This window comes from Doryrhamphus excisus, chromosome 10, assembly GCF_030265055.1.
Source record: "Doryrhamphus excisus isolate RoL2022-K1 chromosome 10, RoL_Dexc_1.0, whole genome shotgun sequence".
NCBI classification, from domain to species: domain Eukaryota; kingdom Metazoa; phylum Chordata; class Actinopteri; order Syngnathiformes; family Syngnathidae; genus Doryrhamphus; species Doryrhamphus excisus.
In genome coordinates this window covers 20082908-20101637 of record NC_080475.1, presented here as the reverse complement: position 1 = coordinate 20101637, position 18730 = coordinate 20082908, and the positions used below count along the sequence as shown (strand labels likewise).

Below are 18730 nucleotides of genomic sequence, written 5' to 3'. Positions count from 1 at the left end.
CGAAATAAAATAAAAACATAAACATAAATAAATAAAAACAAATATTTTTTTGTATTTTTCTGGAGTATAAGTCGCTCCGAAATATAAGTCGCACAATGCCAAAAATGCATAATTAGGTAAAAAAAAACATACATAAGGGGCTGCACGGTGGTCGAGTGGTTAGCACGCAGACCTCACAGGGTTCAATTCCACCCTCAGCCATCTTTGTGTGGAGTTTGCATGTTTTTTTCCGGGTACTCCACATTCCAAAAACATGCTAGGTTAATTAGCGACTCCAAATTGTCCATAGGTATGAATGTGAGTGTGAATGGTTGTTTGTCTATATGTGCCTTGTGATTGGCTGGCCACCGGTCCAAGGGTGTATCCCGCCTCGGATAAGCGGTAGAAAATGAATGAATGAATGAATGAAGTCGTACTGGAGTATAAGTCGCATTTTTTGCGGGGAATTTATTTTCCAAACTACGTTACCAAAACAGACGTTACGTCCTCTTGGGAGTCAAGTTAAAATAAACAATAAAAGAATATAGAACAGGCTAAATAAGTGTAATATATGCTAACACAATGCTAATTCAGCTACACAAAAAATAAACATAAACAGAAAAGGTGTCCAGTGTTTATGTAACATTAACAGTTTTTTCATTTTTTAGTCGCTCTGGAGTATAAGTCCCAGGAACAGCCAACCTATGAAAAAAACTGCGACTTATAGTCCGGAAAATACATTATACATATATACCGTATTTTCTGGACTATAAGTCACTCCGGAGTATAAGTCGCACAAGAACAAAAATGCATAATTTTTTTAAAAGATTTTTAAGATATGCTAACACAATGCTTATTAAGCTACACAAAAAATAAACATGAACAGAAAAGGTGTCCAGTGTTTATGTAACATAAACAGTTTTTTCATTTATAAGTCGCTCTGGAGTATAAGTCCCAGGAACAGCCAACCTATGAAAAAAACTGCGACTTATAGTCCGGAAAATACATTATACATATATACCGTATTTTCTGGACTATAAGTCGCTACGGAGTATAAGTCGCACAAGAACAAAAATGCATAATTTTTTAAAAAGATTTTTAAGATATGCTAAGACAATGCTTATTCAGCTACACAAAAAATAAAAAAAAAAATTTCATTTTTTTGTCGCTCTGGAGTATAAGTCCCAGGAACAGCCAACCTATGAAAAAAAACTGCGACTTATAGTCCGGAAAATACATGATACATATATACCGTATTTTCTGGACTATAAAGTCGCACAAAAACAAAAACGCATAATTTTTTTTAAAGATTTTTAAGATATGCTAACACAATGCTTATTCAGCTACACAAAAAATTACACAAAAAAAATACACAAAAAAACTTTTTTTTTCATTTTTTAGTCGCTCTGGAGTATAAGTCCCGGGAACAGCCAACCTATGAAAAAAAGTGCGACTTATAATCCAAAAAATACGGTAATAATAATAATAATAATAATAATAATAATAACCCTGCCACAGCCGTACAGTACTGGCTGTCGACTATACATGCAGCCCACCACCACAGCTTCAAAAACTCCTAAGGGAACCCCAGCCATCCCATTAGTGATAATAGTGATGACAAAGCATAAGCCTTTACTTAAAGTCATTATACCCAACGCGGCGATCAATAAAACTATCTGCAGTTGACTTTATGCATCCTGTCTCCGTACGGGACTGAGCTTGACTTTGTATCGGTTCATTGTATCAGAACAATTCCGATGTTTACTTTTCCAAAATAATTCAAACATCAACAGAATTAAACAATAGCCTACAATTATATTTAGTATTTAATATGATAATAGGTTCCGTACATAAGGTCCTGTACCTTTCTGATTGGGGTTACTAACGAGAATGGTCGCTAACAAGGCCGGTCTGTACGGGTACAGGAGGGCAAAGACACAACATGTTCTAGAAGGCACGTACAAACCCACACGTGTGTGTTTTGGCGACACACAGCGACTTGTTTGTTCCAGCGCTCCCCCCGACCCCACCGCCTAATCACTTTAATATACAGCGGATGTAAACATACACTCTTTTTCTACTTAGCGCACACAGCGCCGTGCCTGTGCATTGTGCGCGACTTATACCCGAGCGAGCTGGCTTGACATCAGAGAAGCTGACGGATGCCAGGGCCCGGCGTTATTAGACACACACGTTTTTAGGAGGTCGGTCGGGGGATTTGTGTGTGGCATTTGAGGGCCGACCGCCAGCTGAAAACACTGGCAAACTGGCTCAGACTGAAGGGAAATACTTCCACAATAAAGCCACTTTAAGTATAGCGATATATGGATGAATGGACAGATTGAAAAGACAGCAAAAGGTAAAAAAAAGGAGAAGTCGTCAGGCAGAGTGAAGAAAGGTGCCAACACTCTGTTTGCCCGAGTGTCTCCAAATAAATCGCTCGTAAACCAATGGCTTTTTAGATGTCTGCATCTGGCGCTCAAATATTTTCTAACATTTGCACCTTCAGTTAACAACATTATTAAAAATGGAAAATATGAGCCGGAAACCTCATATTACAAATATATACAACATAAGGTGGCCAGAAATATTTCAGTATCGAACAAAGCAAAAAATTTGTTCAATTCATAATGCCGCCTACAGAGAACATACTAACTCCTTATTTCAAAAATCACAAATACTTCAACTTGCTGATATAGTTCATCTTCAAACAGCTAAAATAATGCATAAGGCTAAAAATAACCAAAGTAAATTAAAGTAAAGTAAAATTAAATTAAAGTAAAGTAAACCAAAATTAAAGTAAAGTTAAATTAAAGTAAAGTAAAGTTAAATTAAAGTAAAGTAAACCAAAATTAAAGTAAACCAAAATTAAAGTAAAGTAAAATTAAAGTAAAGTAAAGTAAACCAAAATTAAAATAAAGTAAAGTAAACCAAAATTAAAGTAAAGTAAAGTAAACCAAAATTAAAGTAAAGTAAAGTAAAGTAAAGTAAACAAAAATTAAAGTAAAGTAAACAAAAAGTAAAGTAAACCAAAAGTAAAGTAAACCAAAAGTAAAGTAAACCAAAATTAAATTAAATTAAATTAAATTAAATTAAATTAAATTAAATTAAATTAAATTAAATTAAATTAAATTAAATTAAATTAAATTAAATTAAATTAAATTACAAAACATTTGTTAATGACAAATGTAACAGTTACTGATTGTAAAAGTACCAGATGGAGGGGTAGGATTTAATAAGCTTTGCTTCTTCCTACTCCTTTTGGACATGTGGAACTGGGAACTGATTATGGGATGCACTCAATTGGAATCTGATGCATGTTCAAATGAAATAAAACCATTACCATTACCAAAAACAAATGCAGAATTACAATATTTTTTAATTACACGCAAAATATGACTCTCGCAGAATAATTTGTCTTTCTTAGCCAAAAAAAAAGGGTCCAAATCTACTTCCAGATGCTATGCAAAGATGCAGACGGCATGGCGTCACTTTCACCCACTCCACTCTGTGTCCAACTACGCGATCAGTGTGATCTGAGAGTGTCGAAGCGAAAAGTGAAATGACAGAAATTCGATACGTGCGACTCTAAATGCAGAACAAGGATGCACATTTTACATAAACTTAGAAGCGGAGGAAGAGGACAAAAGGAGGTAGGAAGCAGAGGAAGCGTATAACACACAGAGGGGATATCCTGCCCCACGGCATCGCCGTTTGAGGCTGTTCGCATGAAAAAAATTCAAATATAAAATAAAACTTGGGGTCCAACAGGATGACACATCACCTTAATATATAACATTTAACACTATTAATGTCAACTTTGAGGCCAAATAATGTTACATACTAATGGGTGCAGGCTTGCTAGCGTGACTCATATGTGACTCATGAATGAGGCTAGTGATAAGACACAGTGTGACTCCATGGCTTGAGAATTTGGAGAACTTGGCACAGAAAGCATATCCGTGACAGTGGTATGAGTGTATCCAAATTACCGTATTTTCCACACTAGAAGGCCTTTATTTGTAAAAAAAAAAAAAAAAAATGTTGTTCTACTTCCGTAAGCGCTAAACCAATCAGAGACCAGTGCTGAACAGCCACCTGACAACGACAAACAGAAATCTGCATTTAAGCTGTCGGTCGCTTCCACTCACACGGGGATTGGACTCCCCTCTATCCTTTCTATTTCCCTCCCTTCCTCCGCTTCCGAAATTGCCGTTATTACTATCTCAATCCCAACATCCACGTGCCGTAAATGCCGCCTACAACTGCTCTAAAATACAAATAGCAAGCCTTCAAGCGCCTCTCAAGGGCCAATTAGGAGACAGAAACCATCACCAAAAGACACCAAGAGGCCCATTGAGAGTGGAACGTTCCATCATGAGCTCACACCCACTTTTTCCCCAAAACCAGCTTTTAGAAACCCTTTAGAAATACAAAAGTGTGGTGAGACCAGTGTTGTTTGGTCTAGAGAGGAAAAGATAGGAAGCAAAACTGGAGGTAGCAGAGATGAGGATGCTCATTGGGAGTGACCAGGATGGATAGGATCAGGAACAAGTACATCAGAGGGACATTACATGTTTAGAGATTGATTATATTATTATATATGATATTATTATTATGATATTATATATTATATTTGATTATATTCAATATCTATATTCATCAGAGGGACATTGCATGTTTAGAGATTTATTATATTATTATATATGATATTATCATTATTATTACATTATATATTATACTATTATATATGATTATATTAGATGAGGATGCTCATTGGGAGTGACCAAGATAGATAGGATCAGGAACAAGTACATCAGAGGGACATTACATGTTTAGAGATTGATTATATTATTATATATGATATTATTATTATTATATTATATATTATATTTGATTATATTCAATCTCTATATGTTTAGAGATTGATTATATTATTATATATGATATTATTATTATTATTATTATTATATATGATTATATTAGATGAGTATGCTCATTGGGAGTGACCAGGATAGATCGGATCAGGAAGGAGTACATCAGAGGGACATTACATGTTTAGAGATTGATTATGTATTATGTATGATATTATTATTATTATTATTATTATTATTATTATTATTATTATTATTATTATTATTATTATATTATATTATATTAGTATATTTGATTATATTCAATATCTATATGTTTAGAGGTTGATTATATTATTATATATGATATTATTATTATTATATTATATATTATATTATTATGTATGATTATATTAGATGAGGATGCTCATTGGGTGTGACCAGGATAGATAGGATCAGGAACAAGTACATCAGAGGGACATTACATGTTTAGAGATTGATTATATTATTATATATGATATTATTATTATTATATTATATATGATTATATTCAATCTCTATATGTTTAGAGATTGATTATATTATTATATATGATATTATTATTATTATTATTATTATTATTATATATGATTATATTAGATGAGTATGCTCATTGGGAGTGACCAGGATAGATCGGATCAGGAAGGAGTACATCAGAGGGACATTACATGTTTAGAGATTGATTATGTATTATGTATGATATTATTATTATTATTATTATTATTATTATTATTATTATTATTATTATTATTATTATCATTATTATTATTATTATTATTATATTATTATTATTATATTATATTAGTATATTTGATTATATTCAATATCTATATGTTTAGAGATTGATTATATTATTATATATGATATTATTATTATTATTATTATTATTATATTATATATTATATTATTATGTATGATTATATTAGATGAGGATGCTCATTGGGAGTGACCAGGATAGATAGGATCAGGAACAAGTACATCAGAGGAACATTACATGTTTAGAGGGCAAAGTCAGAGAGGCCAGACTGAGATGGTTCGTACATGAAAATCCCAGAATGCACAGGGAAAACATCCACCATTCACTTTTGTTTCTTGCTGAAAAATAAAATGACACTAAAGGAACAGTAGAGAAAGCCAAAATGATGCATGTAATGGTGCCGGGCAGGGTAGTTAGCTAAGTTTTTTTTTTTTTTTTTTCCATTACTGACCCACATCATGGCTGTCATCTTGGCTCATCCTCAGCACTTCTCTAGTTTCCATCTCTTCATCCTGACCCACTGAAGTCAGCGCCGCCTCAGGGTGAGGCACACATTCAAAATTATGCCACCTTATTTCAGACAATTCGAGCGAGGACTGACGAGTGGGAGACATTTATACGGACCGGGACCGGTAGTCTCTTAAGTCTATTCAGGTCCCACAATGAGCCTCATAGATGGGCCTCTGGCATGTCCTGTAAACGTAACTAAAAGCAACCTCCACGCCCTCACGATGTTGAGGCGGTGTTGAAATACTTCAATAAAACAAATCATTCAATAACCTGGTGTCAGGTCGTCGCAGCAGATTTCGATGGATCCGGATGAGCAGTCACTCAGTTCGTCCAGCGACAAATCCCCGTCCTGCAGGGGCAGCCTGTCAACAACACAACACGCATAACATCAGAACATGTCGTGCCTTTTCCATGTGGTCTTGGTCTGGTTTTATGTCCTTATCTAAGGTCTACACAGGAACGGTCACAACGGAGACGATATGTATGTATTGCATATCGGATCATAACTGTGTAAATCGGGGGTCTCAAACACGCGGCCCGCGGGCCAAATGTGGCCCGCAGGACACTACTTTGAGGCCCCCGCCTTGATATGAAAGTTTAATGTTAGTTTGATATGGATGCTGTATGGTATCATGTACCCAGAAAAAAATTATTACGTTTGATTAATGTTCATGTTAAAGGTTAAATAACTGTTAATAGTTATCCTCCCTATCCGTGTGGAAGTGGTAAGTTTTTGGCTATTTAAGTTGAAAGGAAATAACTTGAAGGCTACCGTTGAGGTGGCTAGCTCTCTAGTTTGCGAGTTAGCATGTGTCTCGAGACCCTGCAGTTGCGCAATATGTTGTAAATAAAAAAGTATAAATGTGACTATAGTCGTGTTTTGTCATGTCTACAGGGCTCTAATAATGCTTTGTTCGTTTTAATGTGAAAAAAATAATTTGTCTACCCACCAACTATATGTGGTTTATTAAGTTTTTATTATTTGGTGTTTTATTATTATTATTATATTTATTTATTACTGATTGATTTTCTTTATTCTTGATTTGTTTATTTATTTTTCATCTTATTTTGTGCAGAAAAATAAAAATTAAGATATTTGAGAACAGTGGAATGTTTTATCAGAGCTTTTATTGTAGAAAATCGGACGTTTTTTAAAAAATTTTTGTTTTTAATATTTATATATAATACTAATATAATTTTTGTTTTTTGTGTTTTTTTTTTTTTTTTGGAAATCCTGATGCGGCCCAGCCTTGCCCAGACCCTAGCTCCAGTGGCCCCCAGGTAAATTGAGTTTGAGACCCCCTGGTGTGAATAAAGACCACTAACCTGAAGCTGAATGGAGCCACCATGTTGACTCTTGGACTTTGTGTTTCTGAGGATTCAGACTCCTTTTGTAGGCCTTCGGGTCTGATGCACATGACGGGCATGGCCAGCATGCCCGGTGGCAGCAGCGGGAGACTGGTAGAGGAAGCTTGACTAGGTTCCTCGGGTGTCTCCATTTCTTCATCTGATTGGACGGTGGAGTCATTTAGACCTCGGATGGTCCGTTGAGGAGTACTTTGAGCGAGAGGTAGGTACATGTTACCATTACTGGACTTGAACGGTTCCGTTTTTGGAGGCTCTGAACGGGAAGAGTCGGGTCTTCTGAACTGGAGTGGAGAACGTAGGTTGCTGGTGGACCATGCCTGGTTTGTATTAGTGCATGGATTTCTATTACAATTACCATCAAGTGAAAAATCTCTATTAGTGGGTTTTCCCAGATCCGGTGGGTCTTTAGAGTGCGGCGGTGACACTCGTCGGTGGGTCAGTGGACTGTTGTAGGCCGAAGACGACATCTGGCGAGCATCCGTGTAGTGGGGCAGTGGAGGCTTCAGGCCAACATCTGCCACCAAGTCCCCACAAGGGGGTTTGTGGAGGCTGGTGTTCCAAGGACAACATGATGGAGACGTAGTGGGTATGTGTTTCGAGGAGTGGGTCGAGGTCCTCGGGAGGTCGCCGGTCCTGTGGTGCCGGTCCCTTTTTGGGGAGGCGGTTAAGAGCGTACGTGGGAGTGGGATTCCAGATTGGGGGGGAGGATGAAGGGCGGACCTCACGTTGACTTCCCCGCTCATGATGACCTATAAAAGGACACATAAACGGTTTACTAATAAAAAAGTCATATTTTCTGTTCTCACATAATCAAATAAAATACAAACAAATTGCTCACTTTTGGACATAAAATTGTCTGTAATTTATTTAACATTTATATTAAATTCAATCCAGATATTTATTCCTTCTGATGCTTCTCATTGTCCCATTCAAAAGTCCTCAAACCTCTCAAGAACTACAACTAGAACCAAGATGGCCGATTTGTGGCTTCTACCCGATTAAACATTAAAAGTATAAATTCATATAATTTAACACATTTTTATGAGAAAAGGAAAGTGAGAATGAAGATACATAGAAGGCAAAAACAAAGAGAATGTCAACATCTGGGACAAAAAGATAGATATTGTAGAATCGCCGGGAGCACTTCCTGGTTCCCAGCGTGCTTTGCGGCCCCGTGTATGTAAACAGCTCTTCACTTGCTAGTTAAAATCACGTAGTTGTTAGTTATTGTTCTACACAACCAGTAAAAGTGTCTTATTTGTTTGTTTATTTGCTGGGTTATGTTTTTGGGGTTTTATTGTTGTCACAGCAAAATTATGAATTTGGTAAAGTACATCTTTTTTTGTTTGTACGGCATTAATTGGTACTTGAATACAGTTGGCCTTGAAGTAACGTCGGGGTGATACTGGCCTCTGCTGGCCAATATGTGTAACAACAATGTCAATGTTGTCCCTTCACAATAAAATAAAATAAAATAAAATAAAATAAAATAAAATAAAATAAAATAAAATAAAATAAAATAAAATAAAATAAAATAAAATAAAATAAAATAAAATAAAATAAAATAAAATAAAATAAAATAAAATAAAATAAAATAAAATAAAATAAAATAAAATAAAATAAAATAAAATAAAATAAAATAAAATAAAATAAAATAAAATAAAATAAAATAAAATAAAATAAAATAAAATAAAATAAAATAAAATAAAATAAAATAAAATAAAATAAAATAAAATAAAATAAAAAAATAAAATAAAATAAAATAAAATAAAATAAAATAAAATAAAATAAAATAAAATAAAATAAAATAAAATAAAATAAAACCCTTCACATAGGAATAACACATTCCATGTGACAGGGAGCATAAACTAAGCAGCTAATGTTTTCACTAATCACATTACAACTTTTAGCTCGCTTGTTGTGTAACATGTATCTTTGTGCTCCATTGAGCCCTATAATAAAAAACACACACACACACACACACACACAACCTTGTGATGAGCATTCTGACTCATCACAGTCACACACAAGGTCGTAACACATGCCTCTGTCTGTGAACTTAAGGACAGCATCAGTGTGAGTGCTTTCTACAGTACTATATCATTGTCAAATAATAATTAATCACCAATTAATCAACCAAAACAGCATTGTCATAAATCATCTTACAGTAAATTATCAGCTTTCCTGAAAGTGACAACAATAACGACATGATGGTATCAACATGTGAAGCATAAAAGCTGAGTAGTATTAAAAAAAATAATAATCCCGTGACCCAAAATGAGCGTCCTACCTGCCAGCAGGGTACTGCGTCTTTGGCGCGCCGCGAGGCCAAGCAGGCGAGGCCAGCAGAAGGGGAGGGAGGTCGCACTTCTCCGACGTCCCGGGAACAATGGGCTGTTTTTTCCTGGATCACTTCTGCATCCGTGCAGCTGCCCTGTCATTGGTCTGCAGAACTCAACCATTCACCCAAGACAGGAAGCTGTGACAAACAGAAACAACATCATTAGCCAATCAGGTCGAGACGCATATAAGTGACTCATTTTCAAAATCATTTATATTTACAAACCATTTTTTTTCTCATTTGGCAGTCAACATAACGAAAATATCTCTTTGGGCAATTAACTAGATTAACTACACGATCATTTGGCATCATTCTGTGACCTTCAATGACACACATTTTGTCATCCTTACAATTGCTTTTCCGGGAATTTGACCACACAATCTATTTAGTCTCAAACAGTAAAGTCGTAAATAGTTTCATTTGTATGCAAATTCATTATAAAGCTTAGCTGAGTCAAGGTATAGAGTTGCAATCTCACACACAAAAAAAAAAAAAACACGAGAAAGGACTTCCCATACTATAAACAAAACCATGCGTCCACATAAAGCGTGATTCATGACTAGAAATAACAAAAAAAATCTCAGTATGCTGCACTGACTCATACAGGATAGCCAGTCACTGATGCTGACTCAGGACGATGGCATCATGCCTGGTAACAGTATCCTCTTTTTCTCCCATGCCGTCTTTCCATCTATGTAAAACTACATTATATCTCCATTCAACTCACTTCAAATCAAAGCAAACACTGTTTGACTGTATATTCCGAGGACAGAATTAATATGTATATCACCTGAAAAAGCAAATATGCAATACATATGTCAGTTCAAGTTAGGAAATATCAACACGTGTAAGATGAAATGGAAAATAAACAGGAAAAACACTCACCATCTGCAAGCATAGGAACTCAAAGTATAGCATATTTGTTTGCCTCCAATCGATATGCTGCTGAGTACGTCTGCCTCGATGCCTGCCTTTGCTGCTGTCTACTTTTGGCAGACAGGCCTCTAAGATGTGTGTGAGTGTGTGTGTGTAATTGTGACATTCTACTCCTCAACCACGTCATGCCGCTATGCTGCTGCCGCAGTCCGCCTGCAGCTGTGGTCCCGCCCCTTTTTTTTTTTTTTTTTTTTACAATTTTCCTCCAGTAATCACAACCTCTATCTCTCTCTCTCTCTCAGTGTAATGGACCTGTTGGCCGTCCTCCCCTCGACTGTCTGTGATGAAATACAAGCCCGGCTAAGGCACAGTGGGGTCGGTCCATTAGTTGGATGAGTGTGTGTGTGTGTGTGTGTGTGTGTGTATATATACGTTGTGTGTGGGTAATTAAAACACGTGCACCCACAAAACACCCACACCCATTATTTAGTCATGACTGATATTCCAGAAAAAAAAAAGATACTAAAACATAAAAAAAGGTCGCCTTGAAATTACTTTGTAAGATGCGCAATTGTGCAGTGCACTGTGTTGCGACGCCGACTGGCCACAACATTAGGCACAGTGGTGAGTATGCACCTTCCAATCTTAAACTTGTTTCATAATTACAAGATGCATTTAAAAAAAAAAAAAACGCTAGCACGATCGTGCATCAGTCACTGACGGTATCTGCTTGTTCCGGGTGGTGGCTGGTGATATAAAGTCAGTTGGAAAATAGAAAAATACAACAAAATAGAAGTGTTTTGATGACATTAACAATTAATTTAATGTTTTAATTGAATGTATTAAATTAATTTAATTTAATTTAATTTAACTGTCATAACTGGGCAACAGCGTCCTAGCGTGTCCTAGTAAATTCCCAATGTACCCCTATTTTATGTGTGAAGTTGGTGATTCACGCAAACATGTTTTCCAACTGACTTTATATCACCAGCAAGAAAAAAGCAGATGAAGAAAAAAAAAAAACATGACCGATGCACGATCGTGCCTGCTGTTATATTAAAAACATTGTGTATTTTATGAAACAAGTTTACGATTGCAAGGTGCATACGTCAACACATCGAGAGGGGTGTAACCTAATGTTGTGGCCAGTCAATGCAGGTCGAGCACGATCAGGCATCATTCACTGGCCATAATTGTCATAGGGGGTACTTGAATAATAACAAAAAAAAAAAAACAACAACAGCAACCCCACAGTGGATGAGTGGTTAGCATGTCGGCCACAAAATCGAGTGCCAGCCCTCATAACATATTGACCGGTATTGACTGGTTGCTTAACTGTGTCTGCTATAAGCTCTGCTACATTAATAACACTAAAAGAGCAAACATGCTAAAAAGCAGCCATTTTTCTTATTAATAAACGCACGGCACAATCAAATCATTAGCTAACCCTTAAATACTCACAGTAATGCAGTATCCCTCCTTGTTGGTATAGACGCTCTAAAGGCAGACGCTCACGAGATGATCACATGATGCGTTTCTTTGTTTCTGTGCCACACAAAACAGGAAGTGGTTCATGACTGAGAGGGATTATGGGTAGGCGAGAGCAAAACGTCTGCGTGAAGCGTGTGTGCATATGTCTGTGCACGCAAGGGAGGTCATGTCATAGCTAATCTTCTAATGGCCCGTGCCGCCATGCCCCCTACACACCCCACACCCCTCCCTCCTGACAGATGCTGTCGTAACAATGGGACACTTGTGTCACTGTCACCCCCGAGGGACATCTGGAAGGTCGTGTGTGCATACGCACGTGTGTGCATGTCTGTGCGTGTTTGGTCTTCATGAAGGGCCTCGCACATATGTTGCTGGACTGAAGACTGGAGTCACGCTCGAATCTTGAAAAGAACAAAGTAGCCAAAAAGTAATAAAAAAAATTAGCTATGAATATTACTACTGTTTAATATATCAGGTTTAGCTGTGAGCTGGAGATAAATCTGCATTTCTTATCTCTCCTGTAAAATCTACATTAAAAAATTAATAATAACTTTGCTTCTATAATGTACATTTTTAGTTATGTTACTACTTAACTCGCTATTTATGTCATTCTGTTATGACGTCAGGGTAAACATAACCACGTGACACAACCAGGAAGTGTAAGGAAGGCGGGACCGTCTGCATTCACAAGGCTGGTTCGTGGCTTGAGGAGGAGCCTCCGAACGTCAGGCTACTGGTCTAGTAAAACCTACATTTAAAAAAATATATAACTTTGCTTTTATAATGTACATTTTTATTTATGTTACTACTTAACTCGCTATTTATGTCATTCTGTCATGACGTCAGGGTAAACATAACCACGTGACACAACCAGGAAGTGTAAGGAAGGCGGGACCCTCTCAATTCACAAGGCTGGTTCGTGGCTTGAGGAGGAGCCTCCGAACGTCAGGCTACTGGTCTAGTCAAACCTACATTTAAAAAAATATATAACTTTGCCTCTATAATGTACATTTTTATTTATGTTACTACTTAACTCGCTATTTATGTCGTTCTGTTATGACGTCAGGGTAAACATAACCACGTGACACAACCAGGAAGTGTAAGGAAGGCGGGACCGTCTGATTTCACAAGGCTGGTTCGTGGCTTGAGGAGGAGCCTCCGAACGTCAGGCTACTGGTCTAGTAAAACCTACATTTAAAAAAATATATAACTTTGCCTCTATAATGTACATTTTTATTTATGTTACTACTTAACTCGCTATTTATGTCGTTCTGTTATGACGTCAGGGTAAACATAACCACGTGACACAACCAGGAAGTGTAAGGAAGGCGGGACCGTCTGATTTCACAAGGCTGGTTCGTGGCTTGAGGAGGAGCCTCCGAACGTCAGGCTACTGGTCTAGTAAAACCTACATTTAAAAAAATATATAACTTTGCTTCTATAATGTACATTTTTAGTTATGTTACGACTTAACTCGCTATTGATGTCATTCTGTTATGACGTCAGGGTAAACATAACCACGTGACACAACCAGGAAGTGTAAGGAAGGCGGGACCGTCTCAATTCACAAGGCTGGTTCGTGGCTTGAGGAGGAGCCTCCTAAAGTCTGGCCTTCGTAGACCGGGTAGGCTACTGGTCTAGTAGGATTTAGACCCCGGATTCAGACACAGCCATTGTTTGCCTGTATGTGCCCTGCCAATGGCTGCCGTCCAATCCGGGGTGTGTCCCGCCTCTCACCCAAAGACAGCTATGATAGATAGCTCCCTGTGGCGTCAATACAACAAATGAACACAAGATGGCGGCAGAGCCTTCCTCAACCACCAGCCCTATAATAGTGCTCATTCAAGCATATCTGACTGACCTTTTGAAACAAACAAATATCCAAAGGTCACCTGAAGCTGGAATTACTGGAATCTTTTTTTTTTTTACAGTCCAAGAATAAGTTAAGTACATTTCCCCATCCAGTCATTATACCTAATTGTCCACATAGTTCATAGAAGAAAAAAATGTCTCATTTTCTCGCCCCTCCCTGAAACACGCAGTCGGAAATTCCTTGTTCCTCTGTGCTCAAGGCAGCCATGACTGAAGCAACAGAGAAGCACCTCCCTCTCAGCGTATTTTGAACAGAGGAAGCGTAGCCAAGGTAATGAACACAACCCAGTGCTGCAATTGCGCCGCCTGACTGATTACTGACCGTTTCTTTACAACTTCTGACTGACAGCAACTACAACTGCAGGTATGTGAGATTTAACATACAAGTACCAACGTAGTATATACTGCATGCCAGTGCATGATAGGTACACGCCCTCTTCCTGCTTTGCCTTTGGTTCAAGTCAGGCCAGGATGTAGCAGCGACGCTACCTTTTTGTTTTTCCAAAACGGCAAAGACGTTCAGGAGGAAGTGGGATATCTTTCATGGTTTGGATTATGGATGTGGAAAAACCAGAACGACTGTCCCAAGTCTTATTGTGGTAAACATATTGAGCCAAGAGTAAAAATACAGCCAGGAAGTATTTGTACTACAGTATTTAAACACAAGCTTCGCCTCATTTTCCAAGCGTTGGAGTTACTTTTACGTTTCAAACTCGTCATGCACAGAAACACCCACAACCACTTCCACCCGGAGTGAAATTCAAAGGCGTGGATATTTAAACATGTATTTTCACTGAAAAAGCCAGGTTAGTAATATTTTAAGATTTTGTTTTATCCTTGTGTGAATTCCAGAAGGATGAATTTAGGAGGAGGAAACCAGTGTGGACGTTGTAAGAAAACAGTCTACTTTGCAGAGGAGGTACTTTGTCATGGTCAGAAATTCCACAAAAGCTGCTTCCTGTGCCGTGAGTAAACAACATCCGACTAATTGGCTAATTGTCATAAAAACGTTCAAGCATTTATATGCAAAAACAATGTTTGCTTTTTCACGTCTTTGTTCAGTGGTGTGCAGGAAGTGCTTAGACAGCACCACTCTTGCTGTCCATCAAGATGAAATCTACTGCAAGTCATGTTACGGCAAGAAGTACGGACCAAAGGGTTACGGTTACGGCGTGGGGGCGGGGACTCTCAACATGGACAAGGGAGAGGGTCAGGGTATCGCCGCTGAAGAGTGAGTACCACGCAAAAAAAAAAAGTCTTTGTGTCATTTCAAACATTTTAGTCACACATTGTTCCCAGACCCAAGCCTCATCAGCCGACCACCAACCCCAATCCGTCTAAGACTAGAAAATTCGGCGGGTCTGAGAAGTGCCCTCGCTGTGGCAAAGCGGTCTACGCAGCTGAGAAGATCATAGGAGCTGGCAGTGTAAGTAAGAATACACGTAGGCGTTCTTTAAGAACATTATCAACATCCTAAAATTTTGATGTTTATATGCAGGCATGGCACAAGATTGGTTGTTTCCGATGTGCCGCATGTGGGAAGGGTCTGGAGTCAACCACACTTGCCGACAGGGATGGAGAAATCTACTGCAAAGGTAACACATTCCTGTCATTCCATTCTATTAATTGATGTGGTGTGATGTTTAAAGTGCTCCTGGCCTCTAGGGTGCTATGCTAAAAACTTTGGTCCGAAAGGATACGGATATGGATCTGGGGCCGGAGCCCTGCAACTCACTCAGTAGACGTCCCTGACTCGAGCACAATGACGGATACACGGCCCAGCTACGACATTAGCAAGGTCTGGACCTTCAAATTAAACCTTACACAAGAACTTCCTGAAAATGATGTCGTCGAAATAAGTGTATCCCAATGACAGCATTGTGAGCTAGCTGAAATTAACGTAAGATTGGGAATGATGGACAAAATTCAAAAATTCCTGAATTCTAAATTCAAGCCTGTGCTACAATTAGCAAGTATAGTCCGATAGCGTCCTAACTGCTCAACATTAATAAAGTAAAGAATAAAAATGTTTATTTGTTGCATTTTTTTGATAAAAAATAAATAAATGTATAGCAACAAATGTGGTATTTTTCTTGTTTTCTTGTGTTTACAACTGCTTGTGTTGCTGTTTTCACTCACAACGACGAGTCAATCACACGGATAGTTTGGAGTCGCAATCCTTCCCCGAGCAACCCTTCCTTTTGCTGGGTTGCACACAACGTCGGTCCTGAGACCGAGCATATGAGACCGCGCTAACAAGCGTTTTCACAGCTAGCCATCAGAGCGTAAATGCCTAATATGTGCTGTTAAAGACCAAAAAGTTCACTCGTAAGAAACTCGTAACTCGTAAGAAAAGAACTGACTTTATATCACCAGCAAGAAAAAGCAGATGAAGAAAAAAAAACATGACCGATGCACAATCGTGCCAGCTGTCATGTTAGAAACATTGTGTATTTTATGAAACAAGTTTAAGATTGCAGGGTGCATACCTCAACATATCGAGAGGGGTGTAATATTTTATGCCGATGCTTGATACCGCCCTTGTGCCTCAAGTGTACCTAATGTTGTGGCCAGTGAATGATGCATGATCGTGCTCGACCTGCATTGACTGTCCACAACGTTAGGTTACACCCCTCTCGATATGTTGAGGTATGCACCTTGCAATCTTAAACTTGTTTCATAAAAAACACAATGTTTTTAACATAACAGCTGGCACGATCGTGCATCGGTCATGTTTTTTTTTTCTTCATCTGCTTGCTTGCTGGTGATATAAAGTCAGTTGGAAAACATGTTTTACTTCACACATAAAAAAGGGTACATTAGGAATTTATTAGGACTGGCCACAACTTTAGGTTACACCCCTCTCAATATATGTTGGATATGTTGAGGTCATGCACGATCATGCATCATTCACTGGCCGCAACATTAGGTACACTTTAGGCACAACGTTAGGTTACACCCCTCTCAATATGTTGAGGTATGCACCTTGCACTCTTAAACTTGTTTCATAAAATACATAGTTTTTTAACATGACAGCAGGCACGATCGTGCATCGGTCATGTTTTTTTTTCTTCATCTGCTTGCTTGCTGGTGATATAAAGTCAGTTGGAAAACATGTTTTACTTCACACATAAAAAAGGGTACATTAGGAATTTACTAGGACTGGCCACAACGTTAGGTTACACCCCTCTCGATATATGTTGGATATGTTGAGGTCATGCACGATCATGCATCATTCACTGGCCGCAACATTAGGTACACTTTAGGCACAACGTTAGGTTACACCCCTCTCAATATGTTGAGGTATGCACCTTGCAATCTTAAACTTGTTTCATAAAATACACAGTGTTTTTAACATGACAGCAGGCACGATCGTGCATCGGTCATGTTTTTTTTTTCTTCATCTGCTTTTTCTTGCTGGTGATATAAAGTCAGTTGGAAAACATGTTTGCGTGAATCACCAACTGCACACATAAAAAACATTAGGAATTTACTAGGACACACTAGGACTGGCCACAACGTTAGGTTACACCCCTCTCGATATATGTTGGATATGTTGAGGTCATGCACGATCATGCATCATTCACTGGCCGCAACATTAGGTACACTTGAGGCACAAGGTTACACCCCTCTCGATATGTTGAGGTATGCACCTTGCGATCTTGAACTTGTTTATAAAATACACAGTGTTTTTAACATGACAGGCACGATCGTGCATCGGTCATGTTTTTTTCTTCATCTGCTTTTTCTTGCTGGTGATATAAAGTCAGTTGGAAAACATGTTTGTGTGAATCACCAACTTCACACATAAAAAACATTAGGAATTTACTAGGACTGGCCACAACGTTAGGTTACACCCCTCTCGATATATGTTGGATATGTTGAGGTCATGCACGATCATGCATCATTCACTGGCCACAACATTAGGTACACTTTAGGCACAACATTAGGTTACACCCCTCTCGATATGTTGAGGTATGCACCTTGCAATCTTAAACTTGTTTCATAAAATACACAATGTTTTTAACATGACAGCAGGCACGATCGTGCATCGGTCATGGTTTTTTTTTCCATCTGCTTGCTTGCTGGTGATACAAAAGTCAGTTGGCGCTTTTGAGAAATATACACCAACTTCACACAGCTCATTAAAAATTAATAAAGAAGTCTCAAGAATCACTTACGGTGCAGACCGGCAGGAAAAGACAGCTCTCCGCCGGGCATCTGGGAAGCAGCGGGGGAGGGGAGGATGATGATCTACGACGAGGTGAAGACCATGGAAAATTGTTATTCACACTGAATAATAATAAACAATACATTAAGCAACTTCTGATCAATACAAATCAATTTCAGATTTAAAATAAGCTACAAACAACAGTTGTGGTCATGGTATTAACCCCTGGGGTACTCCACAAGTAATATTTAAACTTGGAGATGTGTGTTCTCCTAGCTTTACATATTGCTTTATGTGTGAAAATGAAAAACTTCCCATGTGCCTTATTAGTTTAGTTTCAGTCACACAATCTTGAACCACCCACGCACCGTGACACATCCGTGGACACTTTGAAGGTTTTACAAATGAGGGCGTGTCCATTCCGTGTGACAGAACAGGTGCAATGAAGCAGACGGGCGGAGACACACGCACAC

At 38.1% G+C, this 18730-nt stretch overlaps 2 protein-coding genes across 3 annotated transcripts in view; one reads left to right on the top strand and one right to left on the bottom strand.

Annotated features, from left to right (window-relative positions):
- LOC131136692 (neuron navigator 1-like) overlaps window positions 1–8533 on the bottom strand; it is a 72112-nt gene extending 63579 nt beyond the window's left edge. For both annotated transcript variants that reach the window (XM_058083845.1, XM_058083846.1), the window contains exons 1-3: window positions 8345–8533; window positions 7465–8255; window positions 6409–6500 (exon numbers count right to left, since the gene is read on the bottom strand). In XM_058083845.1, coding sequence (XP_057939828.1) covers window positions 6409–6500; window positions 7465–8255; window positions 8345–8380 — 919 coding nt within the window. In that variant the 5' untranslated portion in view covers window positions 8381–8533. The remainder of the gene's footprint in view (window positions 1–6408; window positions 6501–7464; window positions 8256–8344) is intronic.
- Window positions 8534–13172: 4639 nt separating this feature from the next.
- LOC131136725 (cysteine and glycine-rich protein 1-like) lies at window positions 13173–16157 on the top strand. The gene is made up of 6 exons (XM_058083915.1): window positions 13173–14450; window positions 14939–15051; window positions 15149–15317; window positions 15386–15512; window positions 15585–15681; window positions 15752–16157. Exons 2-6 carry the CDS (start codon window positions 14943–14945, stop codon window positions 15826–15828), a joined length of 579 nt encoding a protein of 192 aa, XP_057939898.1. The 5' UTR covers window positions 13173–14450; window positions 14939–14942; the 3' UTR covers window positions 15829–16157.
- The last annotated feature ends 2573 nt before the right edge of the window (window positions 16158–18730 follow it).

Coding starts and splice junctions, on each gene's coding strand:
- LOC131136725 (XM_058083915.1), top strand. CDS start 14,943: ATGAATTTAGGAGGAGGAAACCAGTGTGGACGTTGTAAGAAAACAGTC. Junction 15,052..15,148: donor CAAAAGCTGCTTCCTGTGCC/GTGAGTAAACAA, acceptor GTCTTTGTTCAG/TGGTGTGCAGGAAGTGCTTA. Junction 15,513..15,584: donor AGATCATAGGAGCTGGCAGT/GTAAGTAAGAAT, acceptor GTTTATATGCAG/GCATGGCACAAGATTGGTTG.